This window comes from Spermophilus citellus (genome assembly GCF_964194105.1).
Source record: "Spermophilus citellus genome assembly, chromosome: 2".
NCBI classification, from domain to species: domain Eukaryota; kingdom Metazoa; phylum Chordata; class Mammalia; order Rodentia; family Sciuridae; genus Spermophilus; species Spermophilus citellus.
This window is the reverse complement of record NC_138183.1, coordinates 891,178-914,460: the sequence shown is the minus strand read 5'-3', so window position 1 is coordinate 914,460 and position 23,283 is coordinate 891,178. Positions and strand designations below refer to the sequence as shown.

The window sequence follows — 23,283 nt, the reverse complement described above, 5'->3', positions numbered from 1 at the left end:
AGCACCCAGCCCTGTCCTGTGAAGCCATGAGAACAGGATACCTGGCGCGGGGCGGGGGCTAAGATGCATCAGGGGCAGTCATTTTCCGTGGCCTGGGAAAGGGGAAGGAGGAGCCACCCACAGGCGCCTCTTGGGTTCCAGGCTGGGGCCTCAGGAGGACACTGAGACTCAGCTCCTGCTTGTGGAGCACAATGCTCTGCACGAGCACCAGGCTGGCTCCTGGGGTACCCTCTCTGCAAGACCCACAGCCTTCTGTGCTGACTGACCCGAGGCTGCCCGCCTGCACAAGTCAGCTCCGGGGCACTGAACTGACTCTGACTCAGGTGAGCTTGCTCTTGCCTACCTGGGCACTTGAATTGAGCAACAGAAAGAATTAAGTCAGATGTACCTCACACATCCCTCTACTATGGTGACAGTTGAGGCCACTGAGGCAGAGAAGGACAGGGATGGTCAGACCAAGCCCAGAAATAGAAGAGAAACTGAGCAGGATGGGGCCTCAGTCTCTTTTAGCTTAGGGCCTTGGCCATCCTGGCTTCCCAGGGGAACAAAGGACAGTCTGCCTCCCACAGGCCTCACCCTGGAGGGCAAGGAAGAGGACCCCCTGCCAGGCCTGGGAGCTGGTCAGCAACAGGCTGTCTGGAGTGGACAAGTGCTCTCTAGTCCCAGGCCCAAGCCTGCCCCTCCTAACCCACAGAATGCCTGTCCTCTGACACCACATGGACCTGCAGGTCAGCCGGACCAGGCTCAGGGCCTCCTTCACCAGGGGCCACCAGCTTTGTGCACTTACCAAATGGGAGTTGCAGCCAAATCCCATCCCCATGGCAACCCAGTAAGACCACCAGGGTGAGCAGGAACCCAGCTGAGCTAAAGGGAGGCCTTTGATGGGGGCGGGGTGTGGGCAATGGCCCAGCCAGCAGAACAGGCAGGACGATTGGGCTGGGATTGCCGCCCAGGCCGAGGGTCTGGGTCACAGCTCAGTAAAGGCGTCTTTCTTCTAGCTCAGGACCCTAGAGGGAGGGGTGGGAACCCGGGAGGTTGCTCAGCCTCCCAGATCTCAGCCTGGAGGGTCTCCAGAAGACTCTCTGGGTGTGGCCAGCCCTGGGCTCCAGGCCCCAGTGTCCCGCCAGCATCTCCACCCCACATCCCTCCAGGCCCTTTCTCCCACCCTGAACCAGAGGGGGGAGAGGCAGGCACAGGGGCCTGAAAGGGAAGGACAAAGGGAGCCCAGAGAAGGCCCATCTTGTGAAAGGGCAGTGGTGGCCTCCATCCTACCAGAGCTAATGGGCTTCCTGGTGTTCTGGACTGTCCTTGAACAGACAAGCCTGGGGTAGCTGGACTCCCCACCAGGCCTGATGGGATGGGGCAGAGTCTGTGGGGAGCCCAGCCCCTGCCCTGGGGCAGACAGGCTCTGGCCAGGCGCCTGGACCAGCCTGCCAAGAAGGGCAAGCAGCTGAGCAGGGATGGCCAGGACGGGCTGAGAGCGGAGTGCTTTCTGAGTGGAACTAGGGCAGGGGACAGCCCTTCCTGGCACGGAGACAGCTGCTGGGTGCTGGGTTCCTGGGAGGTGGACTCGGGGACCGGGAGCAGGGTTCCCCCAGGAACCTCAGCAGGGCAGGGCTCCAGGCAGAACAGTGTGGAGCAGACATGTGGAGTGCCCCTCCCCAGCCAGACTCAGACCTCCAGGGAGGGCCTGTGGCTGAGACAGCTGAGGCCCTGGCCTCCCGCCTCAGCCTTTCCTTCAGAAGTCAGTGTCCAGGGGCAGACACATCTTCTGCTTATTATTTTTGTTATTGTTTGGTTGTCTTACTGCTCCACCCATGCTGTCCCCCACTCCTTTTCATTGCTGAGTAGTATTCCAGGGTGTGGATATGCCACAGGGTTTTGTTTTTGATACTGGGGATCTAACCCAGGGGCTCTTAATCACAGAGCCACATCCCCTGCCCTTTTGAGATAGGGCCTCACTAAATTGCTGAAGCTGGCCTCAGATTTGGGACCCTCCTGCCCCAGCCTCCGCAGTCACTGGGATTACAGGTGTGATTACAGGTGTGGCTGCACCTGGCTCTACTGCGGTTGTCTGACCAATCATCATCGAGAAGTGTCTGTCTGCATGGCTTCCCATTTTATATATAAACGATGTGCTATGAACATTCGTGTACATGTTCCTGCATGAAAATAAGCTCATCTCTCTGGGATAAATGCCCACGAGTGGGATTAGGTAATGGATTAGTCAGAGCTCCTCAGAGAAACGGATGCAGTGGGGAGGGGCATGCCTGATCACAGCCCTGACTCTGGGTCTGCAGAACAGTTCAGTGGGCAGCAGGGTCCACGGCACAACTTCCGGGTCAAAGGCCATCTGGAGGCCAGACTCCTGCCTCTCAGGAGGACCTCAGCTTCCCTCTCAGAGCCTACAACTAACGGGATGAGGCCCACCCACTGTATGGAAGGAGACCTGCTTTACCCAAAGTTTACTGGTGGAAACATGACTCACTTCTGACACCCCATCACAGCAATGTCCCCACAGGTGTTGAAGGCCTGGGTACCACAGCATGGCTGAGCAGACACTTAAAAGTAACAATCATGGGGCTGGGGTTGTGGCTCAGCGGTAGAGCGCTCGCCTAGCACGTGCGAGGCCCGGGGTTCGATCCTCAGCATCACATAAAAATAAATAAAATAAAGGTGTTGTATCCAACTACTTCTACAAAATAAATATTTTTTAAAAAGTAACAATCATGCAGTAAACCGATTTTAGTTGTTGGTGTTTTGGTGGGGAGAGTACTGGGGATTGAGCCCAGGGGTGCTCTACCACTGAGCCACTGCCCCGGCTTTTCTATTTTCTATTTTGAGGCAGGGTCTTGCTAAATTGCCCAGGCTGGCCTCCAACTGAACCCCTGGGATTACAGGCATGCACCACTGTGCCCACATCAATCTTAGTTTTGAAAACAGTTACTACTGGGCTGGGGATGTGGCTCAAGTGGTAGCACGCTCGCCTGGCATGTGTGCGGCCCGGGTTCGATCCTCAGCACCACATACCAACAAAGATGTTGTGTCCACCGAAAAAACTAAAAAATAAATATTAAAATTGTCTCTCTCTTTAAAAAAAAATAAATAAAAGACAAAAAGAATATCAGCCTGGATTAAAAAAAAAACAACAGTTACTACTTTCCACAATGGCTGTCGGCGGAAGCCAGCTTGACATGACTGCAGCCATCCTGCTGGTGACTGCCATCTTGCTGGCCAGGTGGCCCTGGCATGCACTGCAAACCCCGGGGATAAAGCAGTCATTAGTGTGGTCAGTGGGGCCTCCCTGCAGCCACTGGTGCCTGGAGTTTCCTGACGTTGCGTGTTACTAGTTGCTGAGACAGAGATTCCCATGGGAGGAGGCCCACCTTGGCCTACCTAGCACGTAAGTGGCTGCTGTCCGAGACACTCTGTCCACTAAGGCCCCATGAACCTCACTCTCCATCCTGGATCCGCCTGCCTGCTGGTCTCTGAGCACTTCCGCTGTCCCACTTGAAGCTCCCACCAGCAGCACATGGAGGGCCGGCCTCTCTGCACAGGGCCGGGGTGTGGTGTGGACTCGGCTTCACGGGCCGCCTGGCGGGGTGCACATCTCCGCAGCCCGCATCTGCTCATTCCCAGTGGCTGGTGAGGCTGACATCTCCTCACGTGTTTGCTGTCTGCAGTTCCTCTGTGGGGAAATCGCTGCAGATCTTTGTGATTTACATATTTTACGGGGTGATCTCAGGTTAAGGATTCTTATATCTTAGTAGTAAAATTAGTTTTTTATGACTAGGTAGTTACCCTTACTATGTTTAGTGCCATCTCTTGCCTTAATCTGGGCATGGTGGGGCACATCTGTAGTCCCAGTGACTCAGGAGGCTGACACAGGAGGTACTCGAGTTTGAGGCCAGTCTGGGTAACTTAGCAAGACCCTGTCTCAAAAAAATAAAAAAATAAAATAAAAATAAGGGGCTGGCGGTGGCTCAGTGGTAGAGCCCTGGGTTCAATCCCAGTACCAAAAAATGAAACAAAAGCAAAACAATAAACAACCAAAAAACCCCTATTTTGTTTTACATTAATATGACTAAAATTTGTGTCTTTGTTTTCTGTTGTAATTCTCTTTCAGGTGTATCTCTTAAAACAGACTAATTTTAATTTCTAAAAATCTGACAACTTTATCCTTTAATCAATGCGTTTGAGTCATTTACATAAATTGTGATTTCCAACGGGCTTCTCTATCATCTCATTATGTTTTCTGGATTTTTTCCCCTTTGGTTGAATATCTTTTCTTTCTTTTGTTTTTCCTTTCTTGTAGTATTGGGGAGTGAGTCCGGGGCACTCTACCACTGAGCTTACACCGCCAACCCTTTTTATTTTGGGGCAGGATCTAGCTAAGTGGATCAGGCTAGCCTTGTCCTAGGCACTTATTTTCTGTGTGTGTAAACTTAAACCAATAATAATAATATACCACTATATTATACCATAGTAATAATAAATTGGTACTGGGGATGGAACCCATTCAACCCTGGGCTTCGCACATGGTAGACAAGCGCTCTACCACTGGGCTGCATCCCCAGCCCCAGAGGTGACTTCCTCCCGGCTCTTTCTCTTGGGTCATGACCTCTGGGGAAGTGACTGCCACTCTGTAAGAACACTCAGCTGCCCCTTGGAGCCCAGAAGCAGACATCTGCCAACAGCCATGCATGTGCACCATCTTGAAAGTGGGTCCTCAGCCACCAGTGGCAGAGCCCCACAGTTCCCGTGCTTTAGCCTCCAGGAGCTCCAGGTCAGGACAGGCCTGTGTGGCTGCTCCCGACTGCCTGACCCAGGGCAACTGCCAGGAAACCGCCGTCCACTTCAGCCACTAAGTCTGATGTCCACATGTTACGTGGCAATACCCAGCTGTGTTTATGATCCCTTCTTGAGTGTCAGGTTCTTCTTGAAACATTTCTCCTGCAGGTTCTTTAGGGAATTTCTGGTCATAAAGTATAAATTTTGGTTTGAAAATGTTATTTATCCTTGGTGCTAGGGTAGAACCTGGGGCCTTGCGCATGCTAGGCAGGGGCTGTACCCTGAGTGCGCTCCCCTCCTTAAAGACAGCTTCTCAGTCGGGGACTTCCAACTTGGCCCTGGGGGAGGGGAGCGGGCGCTTTCTCTCAGCCTTCTAAGTGGCCTCCTAGACCTGAGAAGTGGTTCTTGTAATGATTTCCAGCCCTAGGCCGGTTCATCTGATGCTGCTGCTCTTTCCCTCGGGAGACGCCTGTATCATGAAAGACCTGCTCCCTCTGTCAGCCAAGCCTCATCTCTCCGTCCTGTCTCCCTGGGACATGTTCTGGATGACTCTGTCCTCCCTCTTGGATCCACTAAACCCCTTGACAGGGCTGAGACCTTCCATCTGATGTTGGTCCCCCGTTGAGCTTTCCTTTCCAACCAACGGTACTTTCCTTTTTAATTTCTAGTTATTCTTTTTCATGCTTGATCAGCATTTCCCCCCATGGCTGGGGGTGAAACCCAGGGCCTCTTTCATGCTACCCAAGCACTTGACCACTGAGCTGCACCCCACCCTGCCCTGGTATTCTTTATAACGTGAAAGATCCCACTTTTATGGAATAAGAGATCACGAAGTCTGCTCTTTCATATTTTCAAGAGTCTCATTTCTGACAGGTGCGATGGTCCAGTGAGGGTGGGTGTGTCACGTGGCTACCCACACAGCCTGACTCCACTGCTGCACCTGCAAGACATCCCAGCTCACTCACAAGTTGGCCCAGTACCTGAACCTCCCAGGGGCCACACCTGGGTGCACACCTGTAATCCCAGCGACTGGGGAGCCTGAGGCAGGACAATCACCAGCTCAAGGTTAGCCTGGGCACCTTAGCTAGATCCTGTCTTGAGACATAAAAAATAAATGAGGGACTGGGGATGTGGCTCGGTGGTGGAGTGCCCACAGGCTCAGTCTCCATACCAACTGCAGGGTCCTGGTGCATCTGGCTTCCTTCAGAGCAGTGATTCAAAAGCAGCAGTCCCCCTACCCCCAGGGACACATTTGTGATGGTCACATCTGGCAGCATGCATATGTGCCACTGGCATTTGTGGATATAGGCCAGCAATGCTGCTCACCTCCTGCAAGGAGGCACCAGCCTTCAGGAAGGACAGTCACCCACTCTGGGGGCCGCTAGGGCTGAGGCTCCATAGAGGATCTGCACTGGCCTCTGCCAGCCCCCCAGGCCCTGCCAACTGGGCCCCTCTAGATTCTGCCTCTAGACCTCTGGAGCCGCACAGGCAGACCGTTCCAGGCTGCACACTTGGAGGAAGTACCTGTGACTGTGCATGGAGCACCAAGGCCTTGCCTCCTGCCACCTGTCACCAGTTTGTTTCAATCTACCCCTCAGCTGTGCTCTCGTTGTGTGGTCTCCTGACTAGTCTCACCAGCCAGCTGTGCCGGCTCTTGCCTCCTGAATCCCTTGGGTGTGAGGGAATCAGGCCCTCAGGGATATCTGTGATCATGGCCCAGCCAGTCCACCTGTAGGTGGGGCTCCTTTCAGAACTGGCCTCTGGGAGGTTCAGGTACTGGGCCAACTTGTGAGTGAGCTGGGATGTCTTGCAGGTGCAGCAGGGGAGTCAGGCTGTGTGGGTAGCCACGTGACACACCCACCCTCACTGGACCAGAGGCCCAGGCAGGGCCCACCCATGAAGCTGCAGTGCCCCTCACTCTCATGGCACTGCACACTGGACCCCACCAGGCCAGTCTGAGCAGGGTTGGTTTGGGCATGTGCCTGAACAGGGAGTGATGGGGGCTGGGGGTCCCAGCCACCTCCTGTGCCCAGTAGTTCACTTTGCTGTGGCTGAGGGGATGTGTCCTAGCCCCATCTTTCTGGGGCCAAGCTGGGAGGATGGAGGTTTGAGCAGATCCCAGACCTGGGGATCCTGTATCCTATGGGGTGCATGTGCTGTGCCCACACCATGCCTTGGGACTGACTGGGACATTCCTCCTGGGGACAGGGTCGTCCCTAGGAAAGGGGCCTGAGCCACTCTGGTGACCATCAGTCACTCCTGGACCAGGCTAAGGTCTGGAACCAAGTCCCAGGTTGCTGTGGGACTCAATATGGGGTGGAGTCCTGGCCAAGAGGATGAGGACCCAAGTGCTTTGTAGAGTCTGGGGTTTGTGGGAGGGAGCAGGCAAACCGAGCTCTGGATTCCATTTCAGGAGCCTGCCAGGCCTGCTCTGGCTGCAGCTAGATTCCTTCTCAGCCTTGGCTGGGACTTAGACCCTGATTACTATCTCTGGGGCTCCCAAGAGGCACAGGCAGAGTCCCATGTAGAGGCCAGCCCCTAACCCCCTCATCTGCTCCCAGCTGAAGCATAATCACTGTCTTGGTGCCCCCAGTTGGGACCTCAACCTGCATCTGCCCCTAGGCCTCCTACTGGTTGGCCTCCAGATCTCTCCACCCACCCTGAACACCACCAGACCCCCTACCATGCTCCACAAACCCCAGATACCAACATGCAGGTCACTCACTGCCCTCTGCTGGCCGCTATTTGAAGTGCAGCCCGGTGTGACCAATACTCTTTACTGGAAACAGGACCCCAGTCACAGGCAGGAGGGACCAGGACAGCTGTAAATGTGCCCCTCTGGGCCCAGAGATGCCTGGAACCTGATAAACATCAGGAGGGGTCCCCCACCATCCAATGACAGTGGCAGTAGCAGCTCCAGGCTGTAGGGTGCACAGAGCCTCTCCCCAGGTGGCCCCCAAGGCTCCAACAGCGTCAGTGTTCTGGCAGAGCAGGCCTGGGGCAGGCCCAGACCCCAAGAGTAGAGGGAGGCTCCCGCTCAAGGGCTCTTCCCAGGCCAGCTGATGGTCTTTAGCCAGAGAGGGACTCACAGGGGTGCCCACAGGGCTCAAGGCTGTGCTGTGGCTAGATACAGTCTCGCTAGATGCACATCCTGCGAATGCATGTCCTGCTGAATGCCGGCCCCCCTGGATGCATGCCTGGCTAGATAAAGGTGGAGTCCAGAGGCCCAGTGTCCTGCTGGCTGAGAGCTCGGGCCTCAAATAGCTGCTTGATGAGGGCAGACTTCTCCTGCTCCAGCTGAGTGATGCGCTCACTTTTGTCAGTCACCTCCTGGGCGAGCAAGCAGGTGGTCAGGGCCAGTTTGGCCTCCAGCCCCCACTCCCCACTTCCCTGCACCTCACCTGGGTGAGAAGCCGGTTCTGCTCTTTCAGCATGAGGATGGTCTGCTGCTGCCAGCCCGGGGCTGAGGATGAGGTGGAGACCTGGGCAGGGCATGGGGGCCCCGAGGAGGAGGGCAGAGCCTGTGGGAGGGCACGGTCAGGCAGGCCTCCCCTGGACAGTCTCCAGGACAAGGGAATGGGGGGAGGTTGGGATCACTCACCCTGCTGGCACAGGCTGCAGCCAGCAGCTCCCCCAGGCACCGGGCTACCTCCTGCACCTTAGGCAGCAGCTGCCCCAGAGGGCGGGGACTCCCTGCAGCCCCAAAGTCCTGGAAAAAAGCGGGGGAGCACTGGGAAGTGATGGGAGTCCCCCATTTGGCACTCCTGCCCCCCAAAGTTGTTGCTTAGACCCTAGAGGGAGCACAGGGTGTTTCTGGTGGGGGTCTACCCAAGGGTGCCCTGGGACCTTGGGGCGGTCCCAGCACTCACCACACTGGGTCTGCTCTGGCCCAGTCGGCGCTGGCGCTCCTGCACACGCTGCAGCTGCTGCCAGTACCAGTCGCGGCCCCGAGCCATCATTTCCAGACCCTGCAGCAGCACCTCCTGCTCCTGCTCCAGCTCCTTCAGCTGCTTCAGCTACAACACACGTGTGTACAGGACACACGTGCCAGTGAGCACACACATCCATGCACACCTACATGCCTATGTAAATGTGCCAGAAGCCACAGGAGTGTAAGTTAAGGAATTCACAGCAGATCACACATGCACACCTACACAGAGTACATCAGCACGTGGGCAGGCTTCACCACACAGATGGATACTCATAGCCAGTCCCAGGGAGCCCGGCACCACTGCTCTGGGGAGCACAGTGGAGGCCCTGTTCTCATTCAGCCCCTCTTCTCAGACTCCCCCCTGGCTTGGCCCAGCACCCCCTCTCAAGGGTTCTTTCTGTAGAAAGCAGGAACCTGGCATGATAGGCCGAACTTCAGAATTGAGCCTCCTGGGGCAGGCAGGGCAGGGGCCAAGCTTCCTGTCACAGCATGTCCCTAAAAGACCTCATGACCTCCTCTGCTTGGCCCTCGCCAGCCCTCCAGTACACTCAATCCCAGGTAGGGAGATTCTTGGAGCTGACAGATGCGCCCAACAGGACTCCCCCAGAAGCTGGCTTGCATGCCCGTCCCTGGCTCCCAGGCTCCCAACCTCCCAGACAACCTGGAGAGTCCCTCAGAGCCCTAGCCCCTCTCACCAGGCCACAGTCCACTCCATTGGTGATCGTGTGCCTCCGACGTTCCCCTCGGGCCCGTGGGGCCCGCCGAGCATCTCCTGCATCTATTTCCAGGCCCCTGCAGCCTGCTGCTCCTGTGGTGGGGAGGCAGAAACCTGGCTGAACTCCAGGCCCAGCCAACCCAGGCACTGTGAATCCTGGGGGCCAGGGCTGCATGGTGTCCTCTGCCAGTCACCCCCACCTGGAGCCCACTCACTTGCCGGGGAGGGCTAACAGTTCCACACCTTACCCCATGCCCAGAACACAATGAGTACAGCTGGGGGTCTCAAAGGCTGCTAGGTAAAGGGTAAGGGGTACGGGATGGACTGGCAGGGCCTCTGGTTCTCTCAGTCCCTCTCTCACAAGGCCCTCCTGGGCAGGGGCTGAGGCAGGGGACAGGTGGAGCTGCTTGATGGAGATCAACTCTTGCCCGGGAGCAACTGCAGTATGAGGCACCTTAACACATACAAACACAGTGCACAGCCAGCAGTCAGGCATGTCCTGGGCTCATGGGAGATGTCCTGGAGCTCGGAGACGTGTGCCTCAGGCTCACCAGGGCTTGGGGGGGGGTCTCTGGAAGGCCTCCCTGTCTACAGAAAGGGGCTCTAGGTGCAGAGGAGGGTGCCCTGTCGCCAGCACCAGGCTCATCCCCCAGGTCATGCCCTGGGCTGGGAGTGGGGCGGAGGCGTAAGAACCAGCCCAGTCTATGGCAGGCCTCAGGGTCCACGTCCCCAGTTGCTGAGCCACAGTTCAGGGTGAGGCAGTGGGAGGCACAGTCATGTTGTGGGGAGGGGCAAGACGGCACTGGCAAGTGGGGCTGGGGAGGAACCTGGGACATTGGGCCTGCTCTGCACGAGAGAGGAAGCCTGAATCTCTGGGCTGAGGGCTTAGGACGCTGTATGGGTATTGGGAAGCTTTACTGAAAAGGTAGGGTGGTTGGGGATCCAGATTTGGTCCTCTGAAATCCAGCCTGTCAATCAAGCATGGCTTGCCTCTTGTCTGGGCCTTGGCTTACCTGTAAAAGGGTGATAGCTAGAACCTGGCTGAGTAATGAGTGTAAGCGCTGCCTACGATGGGTGCACTGGCCATGTGGCCTTCAGGGGGGTGTGGTAAATAAACCAGTGCCACAGGGCAGAGCAGGGCTAGACCATAACCAAGCCCTGAGCCTGTCCTTGCATGCAGTTCTAAGGCTGGTTTCAAACCGCACAGCCACAGGATGACATCCACCTTGCAATTGGTGTCAGCTGCACCCAGAAGCCTCCCAACCACAGGGACAGGGAGGCTGGACCATGAGGTACACAGAGAGGTCCCAGCCTGGTATGGGGCTGCTGGATCAGTTCACCAGGGAGGCCAGGGCCAACTGTGGTTCCAAGCATGAGTCATAGAATTTGAGATCAGCCTGAGGCAGGGGGAGAGGTCTGGCAAGCTGGCAAAGCAATGGACAGCAACAAAAGGGACTAGCAGCTGCCACCAGTGACCAAGCCTGCACCTGGAAGGGCATGTACAAAGGCTGAATGGGCTGAGGGTTTGGGGACCTTAGGTTTATTGCAGCCTGCCCCCACCTCAGACATAATGTAGGTCCTGTTCCAAGGAAGGCGCTGGGGAACAAGTCAGACAGGGGCCATTCAAAGGTCTCCTTCTCTGCCAGCTGGACCGGAAGCCAGAGAGGAGCCTGTTAAAAGTCCCCAGGGATATAGTCTGCATCCCTCTGTGGCATCTGCTGCAGCCCAGACACTTAGCCCCCCTCCACACACACACACCTTGTTCTTGTCTGCACAGGTGCCAGGTGCTCCTGGAAAACCTCCAGCAGCTCCCACCTGCCCGGGCCTGGGTTGGGGCAATAGGCCCAGCTCTCTGGGCTGAGCTGTTAGACTGGGAAAGACCCTCTGACCACAGTCTAGGGGGACTTTCTCTTCCACAGGGAAGCACCTCTGCCTGAGCAGCAGCCGAAGGTCGAGGTTCCAGGTTTGGGTCAGGCATGGGAAATGGCCCACCTTCCCTCACACTGGGCAGCTGTTCCAGTGCCTGGTTCAGGCTTGATACAAGGTGTGTTCCTAGTGAGTGTTCCAAATCACGGTCCTGCTCCACCCAACTCCTGCCAGGGGAAGGGCTGGCCTCCTTAGGCCCTAAGCACATTGGCACATGCCCAAACCTCTAGGCCCCCCGGGCCCACTGAGGCGCGCTCCTGGCTCTGGAGTCCACCACCAAGGTGTCCCGTCCCCGTCCCTCGTGGGAGATACTTCCGGGCTCCAGCCTCGGACACAGCCCTGGGGAGCTAGGAGGCGGAGTTGAGGGACGCCCCACACTCACCGGCGTCCGTGCTGGGGCTCCGCTCCAGTGCTGCACTCAGGGGCCGTTCGGGCTCTGCGGGGCAGGGCGCCGCCTCCGCAGGGCCGCCCAGCTGTCCCGGGCCGACCGGCGGAGGGCGCGCACCCAGAGGCAGGGGCTTCCTCTCCAGGACAGTCCGAGGCTCGTCCGCCGGTGCAAACACCAGGCGCTGCGGTGGTGGCGGTTTGTCCCCTTGCCGGCCCGAGGCGCGCGTCGGGTCTCGCGGGCCACCATCAGCGCTCAGCAGCGAGGTGCGCAGCCCGGCCACGAAACGCTCAAAGGTCAGATAGCCGCTGGCCGGGGCCACCTGGCGCAGGCCCTCCAGCACGCCTCGGGGCAGCTCGCGCGCGTCAGCACCCTGCCAGCGGGACTCGATCTCGCGCAGGTGCACGTAGCCGCGCCGCCGGTCGTCCAGGATGTCGAAGAGGGTGCGCAGGCTCTGCAGGAAGGCGCGCGGCAGCCCCTCGGTGCCTGGTGCAGTCGCGGCGGGCGGCACGCGGCCCCGCTGAGCCATCGCGGCCGCGGCCATGGACGCCGGGTTGTGTCCCCGCGTCCACACGCTCCTTTCTGGCCGCGGCACGACAGCGGAACCTGTAGGGTGCGCGGCCCTGAGCCACAATAGCTGCTACTTTTGAATGGGGCCCTTCTCGCGGCGTCAGCCCTTATTAGCATTCGGGGCAGTCATTGGCCGAAGGTAGCCTATCTGCTCGCCGATTGGCTGAACGGCCGCGGTCCCTGGTTTGATTTTTCTAGCTGAGAGGCCGGCCTGCGGCAGGCTCTGCCGACTGCCGTGCCGGGGAGGGGCCCGAAGGCTGGCGGACCGGACCGAATATCCCAGCTCGGGCTTTCTCCCGGACCTCCTCTTCTACCTCCACGCCCACCAGCCCTGCCGCAGCGGCTCAGCCTTTTCTCTGGTCCAGCGGCCCCTTAGCCGCCCACCCTTTTCCGACAGGTAGGGCCCGGGGCCCTACAAAAAATCCTGTTTCTAGGAAGCCTCCTGGGGGAAGAATGGGAGGGCGCAACCCCTCCAGGGATCCCACCTCCCCACCCACCCCGCCAGCTCCCTCGGGTCCTCTTCGCTGAGGGTCTCCTGGCCACAAGTCCCAGCAGACTCTGAGGCCTCCTTCTCTTGCAGGAGGAAGGCCCCAAGAGGATCACAGGCTCCAGCCAGCTGGGCGCTCCCCCTCACAGAGGCCTCTCTGTCCCCACCGCTGCTAGCTCCTCCTTTGCCCCCACTTCCAGACTGGCCTGTCCTGCCGGCTGCAGGACAAAGCCACTTTCTCCTGTGTCCCCAGATGCCCATCCGGTAACCAGTTCCCTTGGGCTCCTGGTCCTCTGCGGATACCTCCTCCTGGGTCTCGAAACTTTGTTCCCCCCAGATCCTCTGTTCCAGCCTCTGTTTTGTTTCTAACAGGGATCAAATTACTCCAGATGAGGTCCTTAGCCGGCATTCTTGCTCCAGGAGTCTATCTCAAAGCTAACTAGGAGCGCCCTCCAGGAGCAGGAGGTGCTCAGGCACTGTCTGGCTGGACCCCTGCCTCCACCTTTGCCTGTCGTCTAGGACCTGCCCTGGTCCCATCCACCCCCACCCTGGCTCCTGGATACTGAGTGTCACCCACATGTTTCCTGCTGCCTCTGCTTTCTAAGTACTCTATTCGTTTCCAGAACACCTCTGGACAGGCTCCGGCCCAGAGGCCTCCCTTCAGCACCTCCTGGGTAGGCCTCAGCCAGCCTCTCTCCTGGGTCCTCTGTGTCTCAGGCCCCGGGGCAGTTGTCATGGCCAACTCCCCTGGCTCTACTGCTCTATGGGGTTATACACTCTTTCAGGGTAAGGAATTTGGGTGGGGCCCCCAAAAGGCTTTGATCTCAGAGTCACCCCATGGAGCTTGGTCACGGAAGCCTATTTCTGGTTCCCCTTTTAGCGGCAGGTCAACGATCCTCTACAGACTCATCTTCCCATACCTACTCTCCTTTCAGTACTCCACTTGCCCCAGTCCTTAGTGTACCCTCATTTCCTCACCCCTAAGCTCTGTGCCTGGTGGCCCTCCTACCAGGAAGGCCGTCTCCTCTGTATCTACTCCTGGCTGATATATGTGCTCTTCAAAACTTCATCCAGAGCTGGGTGCAATGGAGCATGCCTGTAATCCCAGTGACCTGGGAGGTTGAGGCAGGAGAATTGCAAGTTCAAGGCCAGACTCAGCAATTATGGAGCCTCTAAACAACTTAATGAGACCCTGTCTTAAAAAATAGCCAGGCTGGTGGCATAAGCCTGTAATCCCAGTGGCTTGGGAGGCTGAGGCAGGAGGATCACAAGTTCAAAGCCAGTCTCAACAACTTAGCAAGGCCCTAAGCAACTTAGTGAGACCCTGTCTCAAAATAAAAAATAAAAAGGGCTGGAGATGAGCTAAGTGGTTAAGTGCCCCTGGGATGTTCAATCCCCAGTACCCAATAACAAACAAACAAAGAAAAACTTTTCCCAGGTACTGATCCTTCTACCCCCCAAGGCCCAGTTATACACCCCTACCTTAGATGCCTGGCTAGGATGGCTGTCCCCCCAAGAGTCCTTGTGCTGTTTGGGAGAGGGTGAGGCCACTCCCAGACCTAACATTGTCCTGGTTCACCATGGTGCTCAGGAGACAGACAGGACACAGGAAACCTTATCTAAAGAGGCCACAGTGGAAAGGCCATCTTTGGGTGGGACACAAGCCAGGATAAGGCCTGTGGGATGGGGAGGCCAAGGGCCAGCTCTGTGGAACTGGACTGGAGGTCAGTGTGGGTATGCAAGTCAGCTACCAGCAGTGCCCAGGCCAGGCAGGGCCCCCAGCTAACCTGAGCATATTGTGCAGAGGAAACAGGGCTTCTCAGAGTATCCAAAACCCTAGGGGAAGTAGCCTTAGCTGGCTCTGGGCCTGTGGTTTCCCCATGGCCCCTGGATGGCCCTGGTGGAGTCAGTGCCTGGCCTCAGGTGTGGACTGAGGCATAGCCCTTATGTTCTGCCTGGCCTGAGCTCTGACCACATCCTCCCTCCAAGATGCTTCCCAGCCCAGCTTGACCTTCCACGGACTCAGAAGCTCTCAGCTTTGCCATCACCCCTGGCCCTTCTAGAGCTCTCCCATGACTTTTTTTGAGGCACCCATCCCAGTTTTAATCGTTCTCATGTACCAGCCCAGAGCTCCTCTGGGGGAGGTGGGCATGTGGCTAGGCCCCTCTGCCCCAGTGTAGCCCCAGCACTGGGCATGGAGAGAGGGACCTGCAAGTGTCCAGTCCCTGAGTCTTTCACAGGGTTACGGCCTCTGGCCCTGCTCCCCTGAATCCCTGGGACAAGGCCCTAAGCCAAGGTGAGTTGGCCACAAGCCTGCCTCCGCAGGTGTCCACAGGTTGCTGCCCACCTTGGCCTTGCTGACACTTCATGTCCGTATCTGTCCAAGGAGGTCCATTCTTCTGGTCCTAGGAGTGCCTCTGGCTGCACAAACCTTAACTTTCCAAAGGCACTGATCCTACCTCCACCCCCGTCTTAAAGCAGGTTTGGGGGCTCCTGACCCAGAGGGTTTAAGAATTCATGCTTTGGGCTAGGGCTGTAGCTCAGTGGCAGAGCGCTTGCCTAGCCTGTGTGAGGCACTGGGTTCCATCCCTAGCACCGCATAGAAATAAACAAATAAAGGCATTCTGTCCATTTACAACTAAAAAAAAAAAAAATTGTTCTGATATCTGGGTTCAAAGGGCACGTGCCTTCTCTCTTGCCCAGCCCTACAAGGGTGATAAGGGTGTCTATGGACCCTGGCCTGGGGTGTGGAGCCTGTTCTGGTTACACAATTCCCTACTTCCAGTCCCTCCACCTCGGAAGATGGCCAGTGGCTGCCCTTCTACCGCACAAACCATCAGAGCAGAACAGAGTGGCCATTCATTCAGCAAGCTCCCTGCCTGTTGGCCACAGCCCAGTCACAGCGATGCTAGGCCTTGTTCAGTCAACAAACTTGTGCTGATCTAAGGAGATGGGGGCTGAGCAACAGGCTCAACACCCCTCCTTCATTTTACTTGTCGCCCTAGGGACAGGCCCCTGAGAACGCAGGGAGGCAGCAGCCCTGAGTCACATGGCTTTCTGAGGCTGAGTGGTCAGGCAGGAGGACCAGGAAGGCCTGAGGCAAGTTTAAGACTGGGGGTGGGGTGACTGGGGATACAGCTCAGTTGGTAGAGTGCTTGCCTTACATGCATAAGGCCCTGGGTTCAGTCCCCAGCACCACACACACACACACACACACACACACACACAGACTGGGGGGCACCCTCTTCTGGTCTAGGGGTATTTATTGTGGCCTGGTTCCTGTGGGCTTCCCGACTCAGGGAGACACACTGTCTTGTCAGGGGCAGACCTGAGGGTAAAGCCCCTTTACATTTTGGGTCCAGAACACGACTTGAGCTTTTTAAAAGTATGCTTTACTTTTAGACTTAATAAAGCTAGTTTCTAAGATTTTTTTCCCCAGATGGCTGAAGCTATGCCTTCCTATTCTTCACAAGAGGCTCCAGAGGAAGCAAGATCTCTTAACAGGTGATAGTTAACCAGGCGCGAGGGCTAGGGCAGTGGGCTGTGGGAAGACTCCGACCCCCCGCGAGAAGGGACCCCCCCCCCCCCCGCTCGCGCGGGACGGTCCTCTTAGCAGCCCGCCTGCTAGATCTGGCTCCATCGCTCTCAGCCCTGCCCAGGGTTTGGACTCCTCCTAGAGGCCCTTGCCGGCCGCTTGGCAGTGACCAGGAAGGGTTAGGGCCGGTCATCCCCCACGCCTGGCCGGCCGAGTCACCGATCCCCTGAGGGGCGCCGCGGCCTCAGCTCGGTCGCCCCTTCGCCTCCGGTGCTGCGGTCCAGCTCTTCCACCCGCTCCTGCAGGAACTACCGCAGACCTTCTCCCGCTTCCTCGGAGCGGAGCGGGGAGGGGCGGACGGGACTGTCTGGGGGCGGGGATAGAGAGGGCCTGGGGCGGAGCCAAAGCCAAGAGCCGGGCAGGAACCCGGACGCAAGCTCCGGGGACGAATCCAGGGACAGGGAGGCCCCGGAGTGGGGCGGGGCCAGGCTGGAGACGGGGCCGGGCGGGGGAGTCTGCGGCCGCTTCAGGGCCCGGGCCGGGTCAAGGGGGGCACCTTGGGCCCGCCCAGCCAGGGTCGGCTCCGCCCTCCAGGTCTCGTGACCCTCGTCGGACGGAGCGCGCGGGTCACGAGTGCCAACTAGTCTTGCGGGGACGGCGACGGCGACGGCGACGACATGGCCTCGGAATCGGATGTGCGCGCCCAGCTCCAGCGCGCGGGCCAGGAGCATCTTCTGCGCTTCTGGGCCGAGCTGGCCCCGGGGCCGCGCGCCGCGCTGCTGGCTGAGCTGGCGCCGCTCGAGCCCGACGCGCTGCGCGAGCATTGTAGACGGGCGGCGGCGGCCTGGGCGCGCGCCTCCGGCCCGCCACCCGGCCTGGCCGCGCGCCTGCAGCCCCTGCCTCCGGAGCGCGTGGGCCGCGCGAAGCTCTGCGACCCCGAGACCCGGCGGCGTTGGGAGGAGGAAGGTAGGCGGTGCAGAGGTCCCGGTGGCAGGTGGCGACTCTTGCGGGCCAGAAGGTGTCATGCCCACCGAGCGGGACTCGGGGAGTTTGGTTTGCCTTCCAGCGCTCCCCACTCGCGCGTACTAGTCCCAAGGTCCTGTAGCCGAAGCCCCAGGTGTACCCTCACCCCTAGGTTTCCGCCAGATTGCCCTGAACAAGGTGGCAGTCCTGCTGCTGGCTGGTGGGCAGGGCACTCGGCTGGGTGTCACCTACCCCAAGGGCATGTATGATGTGGGGCTGCCCAGCCAGAAGACCCTGTACCAGCTGCAGGCGGAACGCATCCGGCGGGTGGAGCAGTTGGCTGGCGAGCGCCATGGGACTCACTGCACCGTGCCTTGGTGTGTCCTCCCTGTCCCATTTAACCCCAGAGTGACCCTCCCCGTGTGGTACCAGCCCTGCCCCACACCAAGGCCTTATCCCCCACACCAGCACAGCCCTGGATAAAGCCCCAAACCCACCCAGGCTGAGGTCTGACAGGCCCCAGTCTGGACCCCAGTGCCCTTCTTACACAGCCCCTTTTGGCAGAGGGGTCAGGAGCCCTGGAGCCAGCTCACCACAGTCTCCTCTACAGGTACATCATGACCAGTGAGTTCACACTGGGGCCCACTGCCAAGTTCTTCAAGGAGCATGACTTTTTCCACCTGGACCCTGCCAACGTGGTCCTGTTTGAACAGCGCATACTACCTGCTGTGACCTTCGAGGGCAGGGCCATCCTGGAGCGGAAAGACAAAGTTGCCATGGCCCCAGGTACCACCCACCACTGAGACAAGAAGAGGCCACCCAGCCTGGATCTCAGTGCAGCTGGGGGCCCAGAGGCCTGGATCCCTGGCTGGATGTGCTGCTGGGAGGCTGTCTAATCGTAGGCCAGTCGCCTCTCCTCTCTGGGCATTGATTGCCATCTGTCGCATGGTATAGCCACAGAGTTATTTGATGGTGAATGTCGGGGCCTGCCCACCTGCAACATTTCTTGGACTAGTGGGCGAGGCCTGGCTGGAGCCAGTGATAAGGCCCATTTCTTTCTCCCTCTGCAGATGGCAACGGGGGTCTCTACTGCGCTCTAGAGGACCACCGTATCCTGCAGGACATGGAGCTTCGGGGAGTGGAGTTTGTGCATGTGTACTGTGTGGACAACATCCTGGTGCGGCTGGCTGACCCCGTCTTTATTGGCTTCTGTGTGCTGCAGGGTGCCGACTGTGGGGCCAAGGTGAGCGCCAAGCCCCGCCCCTCCACCAAACCCCTCACACTCAGCCCGGCCTCACCAAGTGCTGAGCCCATCCCTCGTGACTGCAGGTGGTGGAAAAGGCGTACCCTGAGGAACCTGTGGGTGTGGTGTGTCAGCTGGACGGGGTTCCCCAAGTGGTGGAGTACAGTGAGATCAACCCTGAGGTCGCCCATCTGCGTGGCACCGATGGTGGCCTGATTTACAATGCAGGCAACATCTGCAATCACTTCTTCACCCGCGACTTCCTCCAGACCATCACCAGGTAGCCAGCAGGAGGCTGTGGAAGCCCAGTGAGAGCTGCCTACCATGACCAAGGGCCAGCAGGCCAGATGGGCCAGGGCCACGGCCACTGGGGCTGTGGGGTTAGGTGGAAAAAGTTCCTGTTTTTAAGCCCAGGACCCGGGAGATCCACCCTGGGCTGCATTCTGTGGGCGACCTGTGTGGGGCTCTGTGGTCAAGCCTGTCTTCTGCTGTGGGTCTCCTTGCCCTCAGACACCATCTCCTCCCTATGACTTGCTGGTTTCCATTGGCCTGGGCAGGGGTGTGGCTGGGGGTGTGGGATGGCGGGGAGCTGTACCCTCCTCAGAGATCTGGCTGGGCCTCCTCACCTGTGCCTGGGTGCCCTACGACCAGCCTGCCCTGCCTGACCAGGTGCACCAAGAGGTGGGGACAGGGACCCCAGAGGTGTCCTGTCTGACTCCTCCCTGTCCTCCTGCCCCCCAGGGACTGTGAGCCCCTGCTACAGCCACACGTGGCTGTGAAGAAGGTGCCCTACGTGGATGAGGGGGGAAACCTGGTGACGCCGCTGAAGCCAAACGGCATCAAGATGGAGAAGTTCGTGTTTGATGTGTTCCCGTTTGCTAGGTTCGTGGTAGAAGTCATTAGTTTTTCCTTCTTGACTTTTGGTGGTGGATCCTGAGGCCCATTCAGGCAGGGAAGTGGAGGCTCGGTGAGGGGCCAAGGGACTGGGAGGCTGTGGAGAGGTCTGGGAAGAAGGCCAGAGAGCATTCCGTTCTTGAAGAAGTGGCCCAGGGTGAGGAAAAGGGGACATCTGGGCAGCTGGCTGGTGGGGAGACACGGGTGCCCTTCCTACTCAGGAGTATCAGCAGGTGGCTGGTGGCTCCCAGTGCCCTTGAGCCTCATCCTGGCTGGCTCCAGGCTTTGGGCAGAGGCAGTGGGAAGAAGCTGACTTGGAGGGAAGACCCTCCCTGGATCTGCTGCTCTTGGGAACAGACTCCCTGAGAACAGGGCCCCCCTTACCTGCCCAGACCAGGGCTACTGGCTGGGCCCAGCATGACCAGCCCTTCTCCCCACCAGGAACTTTGTTGCCTTTGAAGTGCTTCGGGAGGAGGAGTTTTCCCCGCTGAAGAATGCTGAGGCGGCCAGCAGGGACAACCCTTCCTCCGCCAGGCGGGCCCTGCTTGCTCAGCACTACCGGTGGGCTCTGCAGGCTGGGGCCTGCTTCCTGGATGCACACGGGGCCCAGCTTCCTGCACTGTCCTGGTGAGCGAGCCCTGGGGTGTGGCCTGGAGGGGCCAGGGCCCGGCCACTGTCCGGGTTGGGGGGGGCTTTTGCTCTAGCACCCTACCACACGCTGCTGGTCACACACCCAGAGAGTCAGCCTGCACTCTGTCTCACCCTTGAGTTCTGCTGAGCAGGGGGCTTAGACTCTGAACTTATAAGCTTTGAGGAAGACCCAGGCAGAGCTGTCAGAAGATAGCAAGTTCTCCGACTCAGGACTGGAAAGGAAGGACATCTGGCTTCCGACTCCCCAGCTATCTGCAGCTGAGCGAGACCTGGCTGTCTGGGCTGTGTGGGCTACATTCTAGCCCAGGCCAGAGCCTGTGCCTTGGGGGAAGGCTGAGTGCACAGAGGCAGCGTGCTGGGGAGGGGGCCTGTGTGTAGAGCTCGGCTGCCAAGGGATGCTGGGGGTGGGGGTCCAGGGCATGCTCCACACATGAGGTGCTGGGGGGTGTCCAGGGCATGCTCCGCACATGAGGTGCTGGGGGGTGTCCAGGGCATGCTCCACACATGGGATGCTGGGGGGGGTCCAGGGCATGCACAGGAAGCAGATACTGACTCATGGACTTCCCCTAGCTTACCCCCAGATGGAGACCCTCCGGCCATCTGTGAGATATCGCCCTTGGTGTCTTACTCTGGAGAGGTGAGAGCTGCCCATTCCTGTCTGGGACTTTTCTGGGGTCTGGTGGTGTAGCCAGAGGAAGGCTCTGGGGAAGCTGGGTGCAGAGTGGGCAAGTCACAGCCCTGCCTCAGTTTACCAATGAGGTAAAAGTTTCCTTAAAGAGGACCTTTTGGGGTATAGGTGGGGGAAGGTGTCCAGAGACCTTTGTGGAGGAATGACCAAGGTCTGAGTCTCAGGCCAGTCACTCACTGAGCGAGGACACTAGCTGTCTGCTGACCCTCCCTGGCTCCAGGCAGAAATGGGCAGCTGAGAGGTGGATGCTGGACATCGTGATCTAATTGTTTCAGGGTTTGGAAATGTACCTGCAAGGCCGGGAGCTGCAGTCCCCGTTCATCCTGGATGAGGAGCAGGCCAGGGTTCTGCGGCTGCAGGAGATGTGACTCTCCCAGGCCCGCAGCACGGAAGCCCTTGGGTGGAGACGCAGCCGTGTTCTGCGACCCCTTGGTAGGCAGACTGCAGAACCCAGAAGGGAAGATGCTCCTCCACTGAATGAGATGCCCCCTCCTCCTTCACCTGCAGACACAAGTGACCACCAGCCTGCCATGGGCTTTTGGCTTCGTTTCTGGCACTGGGATCTGGCTGGGAGGCCAAGGGTTTCAGGACCTTGGAGAATGATACTGAAAAGAGGCATCAGGTGGGGTAGGAGGGATGTGTGCATCTGGAGAGCCCAGTGGTGGGAATGACCCTGTCTCTCTGGAAGCCACTCTGACTGACGTGTAAGCCCAGCACATTCTCGGCAGAGATGGGGAAGGCATGCTGGCTGTGGCTGAGGCACTGTTGGGATTTCAGATGGGGAAATGGAATGAGCTGACAGGTCTTATTGCCCCAAAGGGGCTTGTTAAGGGGCTTGTTAAGGGGCTGTCCCTTCCCTCCTTGGCAGCTGAACCAGTAACGGGCGAGGCTGGAGTCCTCACCCTGTGGCACATGGAGGCCGACAGGAGGTCTGGCTGTCCACAGCAAAGGCTCTGAGCAGCTGGGCTGCACACGGACTCCTCCCTTGCTCTTGGTCATGGCTATAGGGCTGTGGCTGCAGATTGAGTGCTTCTCCCCAGGAACCAGTGAGGCCAGTGCGGGGGACCCCCTGGGTGGTTGCTCATTAGTCACAATCAGCTGGGTCAGGAGTGCAGCTCTTGCCCTGCCTACCTGCAGCTTTTGACAGATCCTGGCGGTTGAGCTCCTCCAGGCTCTTGGGGACACTGACTCAGCCCCCCTTTGGTGCTCTGGCCCTCTCCTGTGCTCTGAACGAGGCTCCATCTTCACCAGCATCACCCACCCTCCACTGTGGGAAGTGCCCTGCGCTGTCATGGCCACTGGCCCCAGCCCTGCAGCCCCCACTCATCCCTGTCTGGAAGCTGGATCCCTACGGGGCATGCCCGTCCGCCCAGCCTGAGCAAGAGGGCCGTGTGAGGCCCGTGCCTTTCCACCTGTGCTTGGTGCCCCACGGTGGTATCACTGCAAACCTCAGCAGATCACGTCCCTTAGCACCTTGTTGTAGCTGCTGCACAGGCGAATAGAGGGCCCAGGGCAGGAGACGAGCCTCAGGCCCCCGTCCTGCCCACGGCTGTGCCTCATGGCCATGACTGGAACCATTATGAAACCTCTTGTATACAAGTACAGTTAGTTGGGTAAATTCTTGGAAGAACTAAGAAGAAGAAAAACTCGATTACTCTTCCACATGGGTACAAGGACAGGGAGGTCTCCTGTGCTTACCCAGCTTCCCCCGTGTTGGGTGCCTTTGTTTTTGTCTTTGGGTGCTGGGGATTGACCCAGGGGGGCTCCTTCACTGAGCTATATCCCAGCCCTTTTTATTTTTTGAGACGGGGTCTTGCTAAGATGCTGAGGCTGGCCTTGAACTTGTGATCCTCCGGCCTCAGGCTCCCGAGTTTCTGGCATTACAGGCCTGCACCAGTGTGCCTGGCACACTTTTGTGTCTTACGTGACAACAGTACAGCAGTGAACCAGGAATATGACATGGGTGTGGTGCTCCAAGTCATTGCAGGGTGCCTTCGAGGTGCAGGACTGTCCCCATCACAGACCTCCCCTTCTTATTCACACCCCTACTACGAGCCCAGCCCACTCTCAAGAGGCGATCGGCTCTTGAAAGACTGCCCCATCTTCATCCCACAGATGGGCACTTGCAATAAACAAGGTGCTGAGATTGGTCACTACCCAGACGGGAGCAGTTATCGAGGAGCACACAGGTGGTAGGAACGGGAGGGAAGTGTGCACAGCTGTCTGAGGGCTGGAGCTTGGGGGCCTTGTGGGAACTGGAGTCCACACCTGGAGTGGAGACTGCTCTAGGGTGCCCAGGAACCCCCTTGTGCCCCCTCACCAGGGCTGAGACAGCCCAGGGGCTGGGAGGCATGGGGAGCTCTCACAGCTGCTGGGGGCTCCTGCTCCGGCCTCCTTGAGATACATGGTTTCCCTGGAGCCACGTTTGAGGGCACTGCAGGGACTGCTGACAGAGCTGTGCACGAGACCTCAAAGATGATCCCAAGAAGGGAGGGATGGAGGGA

At 58.5% G+C, this 23,283-nt stretch overlaps 2 protein-coding genes across 2 annotated transcripts; one reads left to right on the top strand and one right to left on the bottom strand.

The window, feature by feature from the left end:
• Positions 1 to 5,846: 5,846 nt before the first annotated feature.
• SAPCD2 (suppressor APC domain containing 2) lies at positions 5,847 to 12,705 on the bottom strand. The gene is made up of 6 exons (XM_081270422.1): positions 11,746 to 12,705; positions 9,418 to 9,530; positions 8,661 to 8,807; positions 8,393 to 8,500; positions 8,193 to 8,312; positions 5,847 to 8,121 (listed from the first exon to the last, which is right to left on the bottom strand). Exons 1-6 carry the CDS (start codon positions 12,290 to 12,292, stop codon positions 7,993 to 7,995), a joined length of 1,164 nt encoding a protein of 387 aa, XP_081126548.1. The 5' UTR covers positions 12,293 to 12,705; the 3' UTR covers positions 5,847 to 7,992.
• Positions 12,706 to 16,050: 3,345 nt separating this feature from the next.
• UAP1L1 (UDP-N-acetylglucosamine pyrophosphorylase 1 like 1) lies at positions 16,051 to 22,030 on the top strand. The gene is made up of 9 exons (XM_081270171.1): positions 16,051 to 17,306; positions 17,476 to 17,680; positions 17,914 to 18,089; positions 18,374 to 18,546; positions 18,633 to 18,826; positions 19,288 to 19,428; positions 19,882 to 20,067; positions 20,662 to 20,728; positions 21,055 to 22,030. The coding sequence occupies exons 1-9, from the start codon at positions 17,018 to 17,020 to the stop codon at positions 21,145 to 21,147; spliced, it is 1,524 nt and encodes a 507-aa protein (XP_081126297.1). The 5' UTR covers positions 16,051 to 17,017; the 3' UTR covers positions 21,148 to 22,030.
• The last annotated feature ends 1,253 nt before the right edge of the window (positions 22,031 to 23,283 follow it).